This window comes from Dendrobates tinctorius, unplaced genomic scaffold (assembly GCF_039654945.1).
Source record: "Dendrobates tinctorius isolate UK_male_01 unplaced genomic scaffold, ASM3965494v1 ptg000027l, whole genome shotgun sequence".
Lineage (NCBI taxonomy): Eukaryota > Metazoa > Chordata > Amphibia > Anura > Dendrobatidae > Dendrobates > Dendrobates tinctorius.
In genome coordinates this window covers 13486852-13506012 of record NW_027361695.1, presented here as the reverse complement: position 1 = coordinate 13506012, position 19161 = coordinate 13486852, and the positions used below count along the sequence as shown (strand labels likewise).

The window sequence follows — 19161 nt, the reverse complement described above, 5'->3', positions numbered from 1 at the left end:
TGTTGTGCGGTCTGATGAGTTAACTGAGAATTCGTCAGCGAGTTTGATCTCATGGGTGCGTTAATAACGGTTATTTTCCTTTTTCTGAGTTCTTACCTGATTTGTGACGCAAAGTTTAGCTCAACGCGCATATGGTCATAAATCAACTGAAAGGCGCTCCGAAGACAGAAGATAAGGAATAGGCTTTCCCATCGGAATGAGCTCACTGACAAATTCTCATTTAACTCATTGTGCATTTAACATACAGTGAAGCAGGATATGTTTAAAAAAAAAAAAAAACTTTTTGTACCAAAAATACATACATTAAGAAAAAATATCTTTTAGGTTAAAGAGGAGCGTAAAGCAGTTGGAGCTTTTTTTTCTAATATACCCAATATGGTCTCTTGGTGGTAAGAAGGAGACAGCCAGCTCACTGAAAAACATGTGCACAGATCCAGACCGTTATATACTATATTCTTATATACTCCTACTCTGGCTTCAATAGAAATTGCATACATATTGACCCCTAATGGCAACAACAAGAAATGAAGATGGTGTTGGAGAACCTAAAGCGTACCTGTCCTTTTACACAAAACCTGTAGAAAAGCATGGTTTTCTTCCCGTCTCACCAGCCACCAGATCTGAAATTGTCCTAATTCTTATGTTCTATAACTTGCCATCAACCATTTCCCTTTTTTTTTACTTTTTTTTTTTTTTAGTAGGCTATTCCTATTCATTGGTATTCTGCCAGCACTGTATGTGCTGGAACTTTCTGCTCTTGGCTTCCCAACATCTTTTAACCAATAGCCTTCCCTGAAATACAGTAAATGGCAGATTTGTGATATGTCTGTATGCAGCTAGTCAGACAGGAGAGCAAGAGCAAAGAGACAAAGACTCTCCCCCACTTTCCGTAGAGAGTCAAAGACCTGCCCTTACTTTCCGCAGAGAGTCAAAGGCCTGCCCTAACTTTCCGTAGAGAGTCAAAGGCCTGCCCTAACTTTCCGTAGAGTCGAAGGCCTGCCCTAACTTTCCGTAGAGAGTCGAAGGCCTGCCCTAACTTTCCGTAGAGAGTCGAAGGCCTGCCCTAACTTTCCGTAGAGAGTCGAAGGCCTGCCCTAACTTTCCGTAGAGAGTCGAAGGCCTGCCCTAACTTTCCGTAGAGAGTCGAAGGCCTGCCCTAACTTTCCGTAGAGAGTCGAAGGCCTGCCCTAACTTTCCGTAGAGAGTCGAAGGCCTGCCCTAACTTTCCGTAGAGAGTCGAAGGCCTGCCCTAACTTTCCGTAGAGAGTCGAAGGCCTGCCCTAACTTTCCGTAGAGAGTCGAAGGCCTGCCCTAACTTTCCGTAGAGAGTCGAAGGCCTGCCCTAACTTTCCGTAGAGAGTCGAAGGCCTGCCCTAACTTTCCGTAGAGAGTCGAAGGCCTGCCCTAACTTTCCGTAGAGAGTCGAAGGCCTGCCCTAACTTTCCGTAGAGAGTCGAAGGCCTGCCCTAACTTTCCGTAGAGAGTCGAAGGCCTGCCCTAACTTTCCGTAGAGAGTCGAAGGCCTGCCCTAACTTTCCGTAGAGAGTCGAAGGCCTGCCCTAACTTTCCGTAGAGAGTCGAAGGCCTGCCCTAACTTTCCGTAGCGAGTCGAAGGCCTGCCCTAACTTTCCGTAGAGAGTCGAAGGCCTGCCCTAACTTTCCGTAGAGAGTCGAAGGCCTGCCCTAACTTTCCGTAGAGAGTCGAAGGCCTGCCCTAACTTTCCGTAGAGAGTCGAAGGCCTGCCCTAACTTTCCGTAGAGAGTCGAAGGCCTGCCCTAACTTTCCGTAGAGAGTCGAAGGCCTGCCCTAACTTTCCGTAGAGAGTCGAAGGCCTGCCCTAACTTTCCGTAGAGAGTCGAAGGCCTGCCCTAACTTTCCGTAGAGAGTCGAAGGCCTGCCCTAACTTTCCGTAGAGAGTCGAAGGCCTGCCCTAACTTTCCGTAGAGAGTCGAAGGCCTGCCCTAACTTTCCGTAGAGAGTCGAAGGCCTGCCCTAACTTTCCGTAGAGAGTCGAAGGCCTGCCCTAACTTTCCGTAGAGAGTCGAAGGCCTGCCCTAACTTTCCGTAGAGAGTCGAAGGCCTGCCCTAACTTTCCGTAGAGAGTCGAAGGCCTGCCCTAACTTTCCGTAGAGAGTCGAAGGCCTGCCCTAACTTTCCGTAGAGAGTCGAAGGCCTGCCCTAACTTTCCGTAGAGAGTCGAAGGCCTGCCCTAACTTTCCGTAGAGAGTCGAAGGCCTGCCCTAACTTTCCGTAGAGAGTCGAAGGCCTGCCCTAACTTTCCGTAGAGAGTCGAAGGCCTGCCCTAACTTTCCGTAGAGAGTCGAAGGCCTGCCCTAACTTTCCGTAGAGAGTCGAAGGCCTGCCCTAACTTTCCGTAGAGAGTCGAAGGCCTGCCCTAACTTTCCGTAGAGAGTCGAAGGCCTGCCCTAACTTTCCGTAGAGAGTCGAAGGCCTGCCCTAACTTTCCGTAGAGAGTCGAAGGCCTGCCCTAACTTTCCGTAGAGAGTCGAAGGCCTGCCCTAACTTTCCGTAGAGAGTCGAAGGCCTGCCCTAACTTTCCGTAGAGAGTCGAAGGCCTGCCCTAACTTTCCGTAGAGAGTCGAAGGCCTGCCCTAACTTTCCGTAGAGAGTCGAAGGCCTGCCCTAACTTTCCGTAGAGAGTCGAAGGCCTGCCCTAACTTTCCGTAGAGAGTCGAAGGCCTGCCCTAACTTTCCGTAGAGAGTCGAAGGCCTGCCCTAACTTTCCGTAGAGAGTCGAAGGCCTGCCCTAACTTTCCGTAGAGAGTCGAAGGCCTGCCCTAACTTTCCGTAGAGAGTCGAAGGCCTGCCCTAACTTTCCGTAGAGAGTCGAAGGCCTGCCCTAACTTTCCGTAGAGAGTCGAAGGCCTGCCCTAACTTTCCGTAGAGAGTCGAAGGCCTGCCCTAACTTTCCGTAGAGAGTCGAAGGCCTGCCCTAACTTTCCGTAGAGAGTCGAAGGCCTGCCCTAACTTTCCGTAGAGAGTCGAAGGCCTGCCCTAACTTTCCGTAGAGAGTCGAAGGCCTGCCCTAACTTACTGTGGCGAGTCAACGTTTCACCCCTACTTGTAATCTCAGTTTGTCTCGGTGTCTCAGTTTGTAGAGGCTGATTACACTTGACAACAGGCAGCAAGAAAGCGACACCCATCGGGTCAGCACCTTGGAATGATTTTTCAGGGTTAAGACAACGTAATCTTTAAAGGAAATGATTTGCAGATAGTCTCTGTATCATATTACCTATCCAAAGAGAGCAAGTTATGTAAAAGGACAGGGGCCAATTAAGGGGCTCTGGAAAAATGGAGCATTGTAGCTGTTGGAAACCACGCTGGATAATTAATGCTTCTGATTTTTATTAAAAAAAAAAAACCCTCTTAAACATGGGTACACTTAAAGGCTTGTATAGTACTATGGAAATATGGCTGCTTTACTTTGAAACAGTGCTACATCAGTTGACACTAGTATTGCAGTTTGGCATTACTTTGAAATACCAGACACAAACCACGGAAAGCGTGGCACTTTATGGAAGAATGCGTCCTGTTTTTCTAATCTTGTTGATAACATAGGTAAGTATGTATGTATGTGTGTGTGTATGTGTGTATATATATATATATATATATATATATATATATATATATATATATATATATATATATATATATATATATATAAAATATTTATTTGGTTATTAGCCTGGAGTTTAGTTTTGCGACCTCTTCTTGTCTCTCCCCCGCAGATGACATGGAAGCTATTCCCGTCAAGCAGTTTGTCAAACACATCAGTGAGCTTTATTCTAACAACCAGCATGGCTTCTCCGAAGAATTTGAGGTACGTTTGTGCTTTAAATAAATTTTTATCTCGAATTCCGAATGTTAAAAATTAAAATGCAAATATTATGTTTCTGTAATTACATACGTGGCTTTTTTTTATGGCTCAATTTACCTTATGTTGCACGCAATTAAAAGAGCTGCAATAAATTGTCTTTATGCGTGCAGTCATTCTGGCTGCAGTTAAGTGAGATATATTGTCCCGCGGTAAACGGCTGGTGCTGAATGCAGATGTGGCCCACACATGGGCCATCGGGGGCCGGCGGCGGCACAAGAGATCCTTCAGCCTAACAATCAAAGAATGGTGCTGCTTGATAAATGCTCCTTTCATGCATATTCTCTGACCATTGCCAAATGCCTGGCCAGTCACATCAGGAATGAACTGCCAAAAAAATGGATGAAAATAACAAATAGAGGAAGAAAATATATGTGCAGTTTTCTGTTTTAACTTTTACCAAAGAAGATCCGGTTTATGCACAACCCATTAAAACAGACATCCAAGGAAACCATATAAAAACTTTTAATGGCTTGTGAATAAACTGGATTTTAACGTCGGTTGGTTGTGCCAGATTCCTTCCTTTCTTCTCCTCTTTATGGTTGTGCCTCACCAGTACCCTCCACATTTATCTCCATCCTGGACAGCTTGGGAAGCTCCATCCATTTTCCCTTTTTCCTTTCTCTCTTTACAATGGAAGGAATAGTCTGTTTTTATTGTATTGAGAATATATCTTTTTCTTCAAACAGAATCAGAAGGAAAGGTGTATATGGACCGATGGGATCCTGATGCACATGGTTTAATATGAGAAAAAATGATAGATGGATACAGAGGGAGATGCGGTAGAAGGATGGATATAGAGAGCTACGGTGGAGGGATGGATACAGACAGAGAGATGTGGTGGAAGGTTGGATATAGAGAGAGAGATGCGGTGGAGGGATGGATACAGAGAGATGCGGTGGAGGGATGGATACAGAGAGATGCGGTGGAGGGATGGATACAGAGAGATGCGGTGGAGGGATGGATACAGAGAGATGCGGTGGAGGGATGGATACAGAGAGATGCGGTGGAGGGATGGATACAGAGAGATGCGGTGGAGGGATGGATACAGAGAGAGATGCGGTGGAGGGATGAATACAGAGAGAGATGCGGTGGAGGGATGAATACAGAGAGATGCGGTGGAGGGATGAATACAGAGAGATGCGGTGGAGGGATGAATACAGAGAGATGTGGTGGAAGGATGGATATAGAGAGATGCGGTGGAGGGATGGATACAGAGTGAGAGATGCGGTGGAGGGATGGATACAGAGAGATGCGGTGGAGGGATGGAAACAGACAGATGTGGTGGAAGGATGGATATAGAGAGATGCGGTGGAGGGATGGATACAGAGTGAGAGATGCGGTGGAAGTATGAATACAGAGAGAGAGATGCGGTGGAGGGATGGATACAGAGAGAGATGCGGTGGAGGGATGGATACAGAGAGAGAGAGATGAGGTGGAAGGATGGATACAGACAGATATGGTGGAAGGATGGATACAGAGAGAGAGATGCGGTGGAGGGATGAATACAGAGAGAGATGCGGTGGAGGGATGGATACAGAGAGAGATGCGGTGGAGGGATGGATACAGAGAGATGCGGTGGAGGGATGGATACAGAGAGATGCGGTGGAGGGATGAATACAAAGAGAGAGATGCGGTGGAAGGATGGATACAGAGAGATGCGGTGGAGGGATGGATACAGAGAGATGCGGTGGAGGGATGAATACAGAGAGAGATGCGGTGGAGGGATGAATACAGAGAGATGCGGTGGAGGGATGAATACAGAGAGATGCGGTGGAGGGATGAATACAGAGAGATGCGGTGGAGGGATGAATACAGAGAGATGTGGTGGAAGGATGGATATAGAGAGATGCGGTGGAGGGATGGATACAGAGTGAGAGATGCGGTGGAGGGATGGATACAGAGAGATGCGGTGGAGGGATGGAAACAGACAGATGTGGTGGAAGGATGGATATAGAGAGATGCGGTGGAGGGATGGATACAGAGTGAGAGATGCGGTGGAAGTATGAATACAGAGAGAGAGATGCGGTGGAGGGATGGATACAGAGAGAGATGCGGTGGAGGGATGGATACAGAGAGAGAGAGATGAGGTGGAAGGATGGATACAGACAGATATGGTGGAAGGATGGATACAGAGAGAGAGATGCGGTGGAGGGATGAATACAGAGAGAGATGCGGTGGAGGGATGGATACAGAGAGAGATGCGGTGGAGGGATGGATACAGAGAGATGCGGTGGAGGGATGGATACAGAGAGATGCGGTGGAGGGATGAATACAAAGAGAGAGATGCGGTGGAAGGATGGATACAGAGAGATGCGGTGGAGGGATGGATAGAGAGTGAGAGATGCGGTTGAGGGATGGATACAGAGTGAGAGATGCGGTGGAAAGATGGATACAGAGAGAGATGCATGGTGGAGGGATGGTACAGAGAGCTGCAGTGAGGGATGGATGCGGAGGAGAGATGGATACTTGGAGAGATACAGAATATAGATACAGAGGGAGAAATGCAATGGATGTAGAGAAATGCATTAAACAGATGGATGTGGTGGAGGGTTGGATACAGAGAGTATGTGGTGAAGGAACGGATAAAGAGAAAGATATCTTCTGTTCCAAATTTGCAATTGCTTCCTGGAAATAGGGTCTTCCATTATATGGGTCACAGATCTCATTTCTGCTGGATCCTTGACTCCTACCTCCATTACCCCATTATGTAGCGAGTCTGACTGTGCAATTTTCTCTGTACCTGAATACTGTGCACAGTGTCGCCCCCACAATCTGCACCCTGCTAATTGAGCTCTAGTGGTATTTGGGCGATGCCGCTGCTGTAATTTGGCTGACTGAGCAGCAATAACAGTAATGATGGTATTCAGGGCAAACACTCATTGTCCAGGGAGTGGGATGTGATCAGGGTGATCACATGTGTCGCCTTCCCCTCAATTATTTATGAGCTGCGGTCCCCGCCGTTGTATCTCACAGCTGCTTTTGACACCATTTAATTATTCAAAATAGTCAGCGGCACTTCCTTGAACTTGAGCTGACTCTAATTAGGACCACAATTTGTGCAGTGTCAAAGTCATCTATAGAGGCCAAGACAGTGTTGTACGTGAATCCTCAGCATATGTGCAGTATGTGATAAAGCTTTGAGAATACAATGGGAGCATTCATTGTATATAATGCTAGTGTTCTAAGACTTAACATCTTCTATAATAACCTCCCATTTCTGTCTAAAAAACTTACCTTGTGCTGCACCAGTTTTCTGGGATGCACTACCCCAATCAAATTAATTCCAAACATCCACAATTTTAAAGGGAATCTGTCCATATTAGTGTAGTGCAATATACCCAGGTTTATCTCAAGTTCCACTAAATTTGGTCCTTGCTATAAGTTACAACTTGACAGCAGAATATCCAGTTTTGTTCACATTGTGCAGAACAACCAGAATGCCCGCTTACATCTACCTGTTGCAATGTTCACAACTGGAGCTACACTTAGCAAACAGGTCTACAAAGAAGTCCAGGAAAGAGATTTCTCAATTACTAGAATTTTAATGGACGGAAATGAGGGCAAAATTTGTCTAAATTTCTAGTTTTAGGTTTTAGATGCACTATTAATTAAAGGTGAAACTTGAAACCTTTGAGCCCTCCATCCACCGCCACCTCACCTTCCATGGATCATTTTCAATGTTGATGACTTGTGTGGAAGAGTGCTATGTGGGCCCCCTTACGCACCGGGACCTGGGTGTGATGACTACTTGTGTTTGTGATGTACCCTTTCTGTTATTAATGTCATTTGAATTCTGTCCTAGTTTTATAATTAGATCTCATGTGTAAAACTCGTACTAGCAATGAGCAGAAGGAATAGTTACTCATTGCAACCATAAAATTTGGTAGAGCCTGGCTTCAGCGGTCAGTGGCGCTACATTTGTTTGCACTCATTTCAATACACTGTACCATACTGTACATAAATATTTCAGCATTGACCACCCAGGCATTCTAGTGGTTGTTAGAGGTATTGTACTTTTTAAAATTAGAGGATGATTTGTAAAATTTTGGAAAAGTCGCCTATTCTAGGCAATATATAATTTATGATTATTAAAATTAGAGGTAGTAGCATTTAAATAATTTATATTCTACTTTCTTCTTTCGCCTTTTCCCTCATTTCTAATTTTTCCTTTTACTTAGCCTCTATTTTATTCCTCCTTTCTCTTCCATTTACCTTTCTCTTTCCTTTTCCTTTCTTGTCCCCTTTTCTTCTCCCTTCCCTTTTGCTCCCTCCCTCCATTCTCTTCCCTGGTGTCCTCCTTCCATCCTCCCTCCATCCCTCTATCCTCCTCCCTCCATCCTTCCCCTCTCCTCCTATCCCTCCTTCCACTCTCCTCCTATCCCTCCATCCTACTCATCTCCCTCCCTCCTTCTCCTCATCCCTCTAACCTCCTTTTCCCTTCATCCTCTTCCCTTCTTCCTCCTCCCTCCCTCATCCTACTCCCTTCCCACCTTCTCCTTTTCCCCTTCATCCTCTTCCCTTCGTCCTCCTTCCTCCCTCCATCCCATTCCCTTCCCTCCTTATCCTCATCCCTCTATCCTCCTTTTCCCTCCATCCTCTTCCCTTCTTCCTTCTCCTCCCTGCTACTACCCTCGCTCCTACTCGCATCCCTCCTTCTCCTCATCCCTCTTTCCTCTTTCTCCCTCCATCCTCTTCCCTTTTCCTCCTCCCTCCCTCCATCCTACTCCTCTCCCTCCCTCTTTCTCCTCATCGGTCTATCATCCTTTTCCCTCCATCCTCTTCCCTTCTTCCTCCTCCACCCTCCCTCCTACTCTCCTTCTCCTCATCCCTCTATCTTCCTTTTCCCTCCATCCTTTTCCCTTCCTCCTCCACCCTCCCTCCTACTCTCCTTCTCATCCCTCCATACTCCTTTTCCCTCCCTCCTCCTCCTTTTCCCACCATCCTACTCCCTTCCCTCCTTCTCCTCATCCCTCCATACTCCTTTTCCCTCCATCCTCTTCCCCTCCTCCTCCTCCCTCCTTCTGTCATCTTTTTCTTGAGCTTCTTCTCCATCTTCCTCTCTATTCTTTTTGTGGTTGTGGTTGTTACTTTTATCACTGTGTATGCTGTAATACAATTCCACATTATTCCACCACAACAACTGAACATTTTGCAGCGTTCCTGTAAATCTATATTTCTGTAACTGATCTCCTCACTGCGGTTGGAATTCATAGTTGATGAAACAATATGGCACCTATGTGACAGTATTTATTTAGTACACCCAAGCGGTATTGTGCACAGCACGCCATGCTTTTGTTGGGTGTAGATGGATAGCGCCACATCTGCTGCGTGAATAATATATCGGACACGCTCCCCCTGGCTCGTGCAGCAGCTGTGCGCTCCTAATTATTTCCTTTATCAGTCAGTTTCCATATTCCACTTTAGAAGTTGAAAGCATTAAATTGGACCTCAATAACCCCCAGACTTAAGACATAATTAAGGTTCCCTCAAAAAGATTTTCTTCTCTTGATTTCTACATTTGTGGATTGGAAGCAATAGACGCGTTGGGTTAGAGGTTTCTCGACGATGGGTTATTAATAAATATGCAATAATTGGGGACTTTCAGGTCAGATACTAGCAAAAATGACTGCAGAAAGGAGATGTCTGGCTTAATTTACTTTTTTTTTTTTTTTTTTTTTTTTTTTAATATTGACCACAATGATTGAATATTCATGTGATGCCTCGTCTATTCCTAAAGAAACCATAGGAACCAAGATTTGCCATAAGACACATATTCACACTGCTGATCACTATCGTCCAAGTGAAAAATGTGTGCCTGATAAAGGGTATGTGTTATCAAAAAGGACCGATTGATTGAATGGAATCTTATTTTATTTTTTGTAGTCATTATTTTTTTCAATATTTTTCTTATTTAACATTTTTATTGTTTTATAATACACAACAAAAACAAACCTATCATCAACACGTTAAAACGAACACACCGTATGGCACAGTAACTACTGAAATAGAGAATTGTTTAGTATTTTTTTCAATTTTTGACTCTAATATTAAAAAAAAAAAATCCATGCTGAACTTTTGCAATTATTTTTTAATGCCACCGAGGCTAATATTCGGCAGATACTTCCTTGTTCTGTAGTTTTAGTAGTTGACCTTGTATATCGAGGACATGGGATCATTAACAATTGGAGATGTCACAGCTCACCTCCTCCCAGGTGTGCACTGGGGCTGAAATTCAGCCCTGGCATCTGAAATCACACAGGCCCATGTTGTCCCCGTCCCCAAGCACCAGATGGGATATATTACTACTAATATTACCTTGGATGGAGGAAAGCAAGATTTACTGCAAGAATAATATTTCTAATCATACTCTTGGCCTGGTGGGGTAAGTGACGGAGTCAGCGACTTTGTACTCCGTCACAACTCTTAACAGTGTGGGTGTCTTGAAAACAAAGATACTGTTAACAACATAGCAGACAAGTCAGCCCACTACCAGACAGGCCCTTCTGGCATTTGCCAGAATTGCCAGATGGCCAGTCCGGCCCTGCCTCCTCCCCTTCCTTGCAAAATCAACTTCCACACATGCCACAGAGCATGCGTACAACAGTCTACAAAAAAACTCAATAAGTCGTCTCCAGACTGCTGTTGGCTACGGCCACCTAAAGGAAGTAGAAATCATAAAAGTCAATATGGATCCTTTAAAAAGAGTGCTGTGAAATGACTTGGGCTAAGAGGCAAAATCAGAAAACACGTGTTTCGTTTGCTCCTCATCAGTGCAAAGCAGGAGAACTGTTTTTTCAGGCTGAGAGCCCTCTGAATGGGTGTCAGTGGGGTAACGTTTCTCCTTGCGGAAAGTGGCAAATTGGCATAGGGGAGACTCGCATTATACGTTCCCTGTGGCTGCTGTACAACTTCTCTCAATTCTGTTAATAGAAGCTCAGGAAGATGGCTGCTCCCATAATCATATTTTATTCCTGCTATTTTTTTTTTTTTAAATAAATCTGCGTTTCTAGAGATATGGATCTTTTTAGTGCTATTTTTTGCGTGGGTCTTTACAAGGGGGAGTGGTTCACAGGATCCCCCTGGGCGGGTCTTTAGGCTGATCTGCTTTATTGCTTTGTGAGTTACTCCCCCTAAAGACCGTAATGATTAACACTAAAAGCAAAAATTTGTCACTTTCGACCTGGTGACAGATTTTCTTTCAAGAGACCCTATTACCAGATCAAAAATGTGCAATTTTTCTCTTAATATTATTCCCACTGCTGTCTTCGAGTATGATGTGTTATTTTTCTTTTATAAATTCCGCCATATGGTCCTTTTTAGTTGATACTAATTTTTATGGTCTTTACTAAGGGGGCGTGGCTCACAGGATCCTCTGGGGCGTGTCTTTGGAATGCTTTGCATTATAACCCTGTGAGCCACACCCCCATGATAAAGAAAATAACAATTTGCACTAAAATAAAAAAAAAAAAGAACACTTAGCAGAACTGTGGGAATAAAATAAAAGCAAATACTGACTACTGTAACCTGATGATGGGTTCCTTTTTAAAAGTCCATGTATATGAAGTCCTTATGGGTGTTGCTGCAAGAGGGGAAAAGTTAAGAATAGTATTCCAAATCGTGGCTAAAAAAATCAGTGGGTTGACATTGGTCCGAATTGGATATTTTATTTAAACCCAGCAGGTCAGCTGGTAATCAAGTGATCTGTCCTGATCAACAGGAGAAATAGATGACTGCAATACAGTATGTGACAGAATGAAGTCATATTGATGTCCTATTAGGAAAGTTTTTTTTCCCAAATATGAGTCTGCATTTTAATTTCTTCATGTTTTCTTTTTCTGCAGGAAGTTCAGCGCTGCACATCTGACATGAACATCACAGCGGAACATTCCAATCATCCAGATAACAAACACAAGAACAGATACATCAACATCGTTGCATGTAAGTGGTTTAGAAGTTCTGCTTCCTGTGATTTGGGCATGGAGTTGTATTCATTTTTCATCTTCTGCATGTAAACTGCTTTGAAATGGGCGGAGCTGGAATAACCTTTAGCCAATTAAACTGTGGCTCCAGCAGGGGAGTGTGTTGATCTTGTAGGAGGCAGTGACTTGTTCACTTTATTGATTTTCATGTGGTCAGAGCTGTATAAGGAGGGTCAGTGACATGATACGGCTAGGTTCAGAAAAACCTACAGCCAATCAGTTTAGGGTGTAAGTTTAAGAGCAGCAAGAAAGGAGTGTACTCATCTTGTAGGAGGCAGTGACTTTTCCACTTTAGCGATTATGTTCATGTAGTCAGAGCTACATAAGGAGAGTCCATAACGCGATATGGCTAGGCTTGGAAGAACCCGCAGCCTATCAGTTCAGGGTAAGGTTAAAAGCAGCAGGAAAGGATTGTGTTTATCTTGTAGTGAGCAGTGACTTGTTAAATTTTTTGACTATTTTCATGTGGTCAGTGCTGTATAAGGACTGGAGGGTCAATAACATGATATGGGTAGGCTCAGAACAACCTGCAGGACTGTAGGTTGTTCTGAGCCTACCCATATCATGTTATTGACCCTCCAGTCCTTATACAGCGCTGACCACATGAGTGTGTTGATCTTGTAGGAGGCAGTGACTTGTTAACTTTATTGATTATTTTCATGTGGTCAGAGCTGTATAAGGACTGTAGGGTCAATAACATGATCTGGGTAGGCTCAGAGCAACCTACAGCCCATCAGTTTAGGGTGTTTAGGTTAAGAGCAGCAGGAAAAGAGTGCACTGATCTTGTAGGAGGCAGTGACCCTTCCACTTTAGCGATTACGTTCATATAGTCAGAGCTGCATAAGGAGAGTCAATAACATGATATAGCTAGGCTCAGAAGAACCTGCAGCCTATCAGTTCAGGGTAAGGTTAAGAGCAGCAGGAAAGGAGTGTGTTTATCTTGTAGGAGGCAGCGACTTGACCATTTTTGTAATTATGTTCTTGTAGTCAGAGTTGCATGAGCAGGGTGAGTAACCTAATATGGATGGATAAATAACGACCTACGGCGCATCAGATGAGGAGAACGCATCAGTAAAGTAATCTGATCTTGTAGGGAAAGTGACTTGTCCACTTATATTAGTGCAGCCAGAGCTTTGTGTATAAGCAAGGTCAATACCAAGAAGTGGGCAGGCGTAGAGCACCACCAGTTAGATGAAGGAAAAGTTGCGAGCTGCAGGATAAGAGTGTGCTGATTTTGCAGGAAGCAGTGACTTTTTCCACATACAGGGGTTGTGTAGTGACGTCTGGGCGTACAACATCCGTACCATGAAATGGAACAGATTTAAAAAGTATTGAAAAGTCCAAAGCAGAAGGAGTGAAGAGTGCTGATTTTTATAAGTGGCAGTGACCTATCCAATTAGGGCTGCATCTGGGACTATGTTATGATGAGGCCAAGTGAAAGACTACAGATAAAAAGAATAAAGGTAGAACAAATAAGACCACCTTCTTGAGACCACCAAATTTCACAAATAGTTTGACTAAAATGTGGCCTACCCAAAACAAAAAAACAAAAAGTCCAATACTCAAGAACAAGATGCCCCAACCCTGATGGTCAAGAATTCTTAGTTCCGTAGTCTGGACCATTTATGGTTCAGTCCACTAGAGACTGAACGGTGTTGCAAAGATGTAAGGAGATTAATGATGAGCAAGGAGACTAATTGGCCTCCATTATCTCTTAAAGTTCAGTAAACTCTGCGGTCCTTTTGTCATAGCTTTTTTTTTTTGTCGAATCAGCATAGAAATTTTAAAACGTTGCGTTCTTTCCATAAATTCTTCATTGTTATAAAGGGGAGAAGGGAAACAAAAATCGTGTGCTCCAAATGTCTCAGCCAAACGTGTGGACGTTTGTTCCCAACTCTGTTCCATACACAATATTAAATGTTAATTAGCTGCTGTTACACATTTCAGCTCCAATTTCCGCTGATTGTAAGTAAATTAGAAGTGTGTAATTTTTCATTCAGGGTTGTGCGGAACGTAGAAAAGTAGAAGCATTTGACTGAAGCTCTTGCTATGCGATTGTCATAGTGCTCCATGATGAGACAACATAAGTTTTCCATGGATCTTCAGCCACATAGATGTATCTCCTTCACTTTCCTTCTCATACGGGTTTTTTTTTTCTGATATACGGCTCCAAATCCTCTACTTCCAGATTAAAATACATACATTTTAAAGTTCTTCCTGCTGCAGCTACCACTATACAAAATTTGACGACATGTAAAAATAAATATATCAGCAAATAAAATCACTCCAAACTGCCAACCGGACGGTGTTTTCTAATTTGATGCCCACTGCCTGCTGTAAAGTGTAATCCATCTCTAGCAACAGAGATGCAGAGAGAGATTACAGGAAGTGCAGCAGGGGATTTGTCTCTTTGCTCCTGCTCTCCTGTCTTTCAGTGTGCATACCAGCAAAAGAGAGGCAGGCTTTTAGTACAGGACTTCAAAGCTATTGGATAATGCTGGAGGTTGAGTTAAAGGGTATTCCAATACATATAGTGCTGAGAAAGTATAACCTACCACTTAGTGTCATAAGCTTTCCGTCAGTTTTCAGCCACATGGATGTGTCTTCCTCACTTCCTTTCTTAAACTGTTTTTTTTTTTTTTCTGATATATAGCTCCAAATCCTCTACTTCCCTAATAAGGCAATACATTTTAAAATGCGTTCTGCTGCAGCCACCACCATGCAAAATTTAGCGATATCCAAAAAAAACAACTCTTTCGGCAAATAAAATCTCTCCAACATGCCAGCGCAAGGCGTTTCCCTAATGTCTAATTTGATGGCCATTGCCTGTTGTAAAGCGTAATCCGTCTCTAGCAGCAGAGATGCCAAGATGGATTACAGGAGGCGGGGCTGGGGATTTGTCTCCTCTCCTGTCTGTCAAACTCATACTGAGAATAAACCTAAATTATCCCCCTAAAATTAGATTTATTATGTATGCGTTAAAACGTTATACCCCAACAAAAGACAAATAGAAAATACTCAATAAAAACCCAAAACAAAAGGGTCAAAAATAGGGCACCTTTAGATTTAATGGCCTCCTCTGTTTCCAGGCAGCACCACAGAGCGCTAACAATACCCTATAATTCCTAAACTCCTATCGGCAAAAGAGGGGCTGGCTTTTAGTAAAGGGCTGGCAAGCCATTGGACAATGCTGGGGTTGAGGGGAAAGGGTGTTCTAGTACTTATAGTGCTGATAAATTAGAACATCCCACTCAGAATGGATGGCAAGTTGCAGAATTGGGACATTTACATCAAAAATAGTTTGTGGGGGATAAGGGCAGGAAGACCTTCCTTACACTCTGGTTTTGAGTGAACTGCCAAGCGCTCTTTATGCTTTGTATTCGACCAGACTTCTATTGCCTTTTCTAGTAAATAGACCAGTGGCATAAAATACATGGGACTTGAGTGCACTCGAGGACAATTTCTTTGAAAATATGAATACGTTTCGTGCCCCGTTGAGTTCATTTTTCCCATCATGGCTTCTTTTTCCAGATGATCACAGTAGGGTGAAACTGCGGCCTTTCCCCGGCAAGGATTCAAAGCACAGCGACTACATTAACGCCAATTATGTTGATGTAAGTTGTCTTCGTTCAACAGGACTATTTGCAATCATTACCATATTTTACGGGAAGGGGTTGGGTGGGAACAGTCGAATTTTTTATTTTTCGATTCCTTCTTTGAAATTTGTATGAAAGGACGGTTTGTATCATATAGTCAATCCATAAAATATATTTCTCTTTTTTTTTTTTTTTTCTTTTTTTTTCTTTTCTCTTCCCCTTAAATAATTAATTTGTTTGCCATGCGGCGGCTTTCATCTTGAGTTTTGCTTGTCTTTGAAGGGCTACAACAAAGCAAAAGCCTACATCGCTGCCCAGGGACCCCTAAAGTCGACTTTTGAAGATTTCTGGAGGATGATTTGGGAACAAAACACTGGAATCATTGTTATGATAACAAATCTGGTAGAAAAGGGGCGAGTAAGTACAGTAGAGTTTGGCTGTGAGCGGTTTCGTTCCCCGGTAATCTTCCTGGAGGCTATGGGATTGTGGAGAACTTCTTAATAATTGATAGGTAGTGAGTGCTGAGCTTTTATTCTCTAGATACATTTGCTCTCGCCCACAGTTGAAATGCGTTGAGTATGGGGGCATAGTCCAGTAAGGTAAGACCGCACAAGGCTGGAATACAATATTGTGGTATTGGAATATTGCAATTTTTATTAGATGTACCTTGCCAACCATATAACAGTCAATGAATACGTAGGAAGTATTTTGTTGGGGAGGATTTTCACTCATTATTGCCATTGTTTTTTTTTTTACTTGCAGTACCATGCCCAACCACATGGTGTGCTGTTAGAATTAAATCCACCCTTAAGCAGCACAGCTCACAATGTAGGATTTACACTGCCATCTAGTGGTCAAACTACTTAGTTCAAAATATTTATTTCCTGTTCTGCAGAACACAAATAGAATGTGATGTTTGTCTTCATGTACCAGAAACAGTGGATTTTTATCAAGTGTCAGATTGTCGTCAAATTTCTCAATACAGATTGCATACATTATTAAGTGAATGTGTTAGACCTGATAAGACTGGTGTGTTTACTTTGGAAGTACATGTTAGAATGGCTATATAATCCTGATATTTGGAGAAGTCCAGCTAAAGAATGTAGAGAGCTCATGAGTCCAAGTATATGCAATCTTTGATCAAACAGTGCCAATGAAAGCTGCAACATGTATCAAGCAGCAGTATGGAGAGAAGGATCAATGAAGGATTGCCAAGCAGGCTAAGAGGGCAGAAAGTCAGCGGTAGGGACAAGGGACAATGAGGAGTTGTCGATCAGGCTAGTTGGGTGGATATTCAGCAGTCAGGAGGAGGGACATTGGGGATCTATTGATCAGGATAGTTGGGTGGATATTCATCAGTCAGGAGGAGGGACATTGAGGATCTATTGATCAGTTCAGGTGGATGGATATTCAGCAGTCAGGAGGAGGGACATTGAGGATCTGTTGATCAGGTCAGGTGGATGGATATTCAGCAGTCAGGAGGAGGGACATTGAGGATCTGTTGGTCAGGTGGATGGATATTCAGCAGTCAGGAGGAGGGACATTGAGGATCTGTTGGTCAGGTGGATGGATATTCAGCAGTCAGGAGGAGGGACATTGAGGATCTATTGATCAGGCTAGTTGGATGGATATTTAGCAGTCAGGAGGAGGGACATTGAGGATCTGTTGATCAGGTCAGGTGGATGGATATTCAGCAGTCAGGAGGAGGGACATTGAGGATCTGTTGGTCAGGTGGATGGATATTCAGCAGTCAGGAGGAGGGACATTGAGGATCTGTTGGTCAGGTGGATGGATATTCAGCAGTCAGGAGGAGGGACATTGAGGATCTATTGATCAGGTCAGGTGGATGGATATTCAGCAGTCAGGAGGAGGGACATTGAGGATCTGTTGATCAGGTCAGGTGGATGGATATTCAGCAGTCAGGAGGAGGGACATTGAGGATCTATTGATCAGGTCAGGTGGATGGATATTCAGCAGTCAGGAGGAGGGACATTGAGGATCTATTGATCAGGCTAGTTGGGTGGATATTCAGCAGTCAGAAGGAGGGACATTGAGGATCTGTTGATCAGGTCAGGTGGATGGATATTCAGCAGTCAGGAGGAGGGACATTGAGGATCTGTTGATCAGGTCAGGTGGATGGATATTCAGCAGTCAGGAGGAGGGACATTGAGGATCTATTGATCAGGTCAGGTGGATGGATATTCAGCAGTCAGGAGGAGGGACATTGAGGATCTATTGATCAGGCTAGTTGGGTGGATATTCAGCAGTCAGAAGGAGGGACATTGAGGATCTATTGATCAGGTCAGGTGGATGGATATTCAGCAGTCAGGAGGAGGGACATTGAGGATCTGTTGATCAGGCTAGTTGGGTGGATATTCAGCAGTCAGGAGGAGGGACATTGAGGATCTGTTGATCAGGTCAGGTGGATGGATATTCAGCAGTCAGGAGGAGGGACATTGAGGATCTATTGATCAGGCTAGTTGGGTGGATATTCAGCAGTCCGAAGGAGGGACATTGAGGATCTATTGATCAGGCTAGTTGGATGGATATTCAGCAGTCAGGAGGAGGGACATTGAGGATCTGTTGATCAGGTCAGGTGGATGGATATTCAGCAGTCAGGAGGAGGGACATTGAGGATCTGTTGATCAGGTCAGGTGGATGGATATTCAGCAGTCAGGAGGAGGGACATTGAGGATCTGTTGATCAGGTCAGGTGGATGGATATTCAGCAGTCAGGAGGAGGGACATTGAGGATCTATTGATCAGGCTAGTTGGGTGGATATTCAGCAGTCAGGAGGAGGGACATTGAGGATCTATTGATCAGGTCAGGTGGATGGATATTCAGCAGTCAGGAGGAGGGGCAATGAGGAGCTGTTGGTCAGGCAGGTGGGTAGACATTCCGCAGGCGGGAGAATGAGCAATGAGAAGCTGTTGGTAATGTGGATGGTTATTCAGCAGCCGGAAAGAGGGGCAATGAGAAACACTGAGAAGTTTGCAATCAGGCTGAAGAGGTACAGACTAAGTTGAGATTTTCAGAATGCTTTATACAGACATTCTAACATGGATTGTCAAAGGAAGTTGTACCAGCCTCTTCAGCTCTAAATGCTTTATTTAATAATGTGTGCATTTTTTCATGTCGAATCAGACCACTCTATGTATGTAAAGGGAGTATGTTGAAGAACTTGGCCTTTATGATCATAATAGGCAGAAATGGACTCTTATGGTCACTAGAGGGATCTAAACTGTACTTGGAGGCAGCTTATGCAGCAGGTATGAGGCCCCTTGCGTGCAGTTTGGGTTGGTCCTATTCCCTTTTCTATTGTGTGGCAAGAACCTGTACAGGTCGCTCCTTTACTGAGGAATGCCATAGTCAAGCAACTAAGAATTGCAACAGGGGCCATGAGAAGAGCACAGGGAAGGGGGACTAACAAATACGCGCTAAGGATCCCTCTCCTCTTCCTTGTTATCTTGCTCAGATTAGGGAATGTGAAGCAAAAATCCACAGGTAGTCAAAATAAAATAATATAAGCTCTGGTTTAATAACCATTACTTATAATAACTTGCACCATTTTGCATACTTGATTCACCGGGCAGCACGGTGGCTCAGTGGTTAGCACTGCAGCTTTGCAGCGTTGGAGTCCTGGGTTCAAATCCCACCAAGGACAACATCTGCAAGGAGTTGGTATGT

At 44.0% G+C, this 19161-nt stretch overlaps 1 protein-coding gene across 2 annotated transcripts in view; it reads left to right on the top strand.

Annotated features, from left to right (window-relative positions):
- Positions 1-19161, top strand: part of PTPRG (protein tyrosine phosphatase receptor type G) — a 583893-nt gene that overhangs the window by 522427 nt on the left and 42305 nt on the right. For both annotated transcript variants that reach the window (XM_073569806.1, XM_073569808.1), the window contains 4 exons: positions 3751-3842; positions 11741-11837; positions 15410-15492; positions 15757-15891. In XM_073569806.1, coding sequence (XP_073425907.1) covers positions 3751-3842; positions 11741-11837; positions 15410-15492; positions 15757-15891 — 407 coding nt within the window. The remainder of the gene's footprint in view (positions 1-3750; positions 3843-11740; positions 11838-15409; positions 15493-15756; positions 15892-19161) is intronic.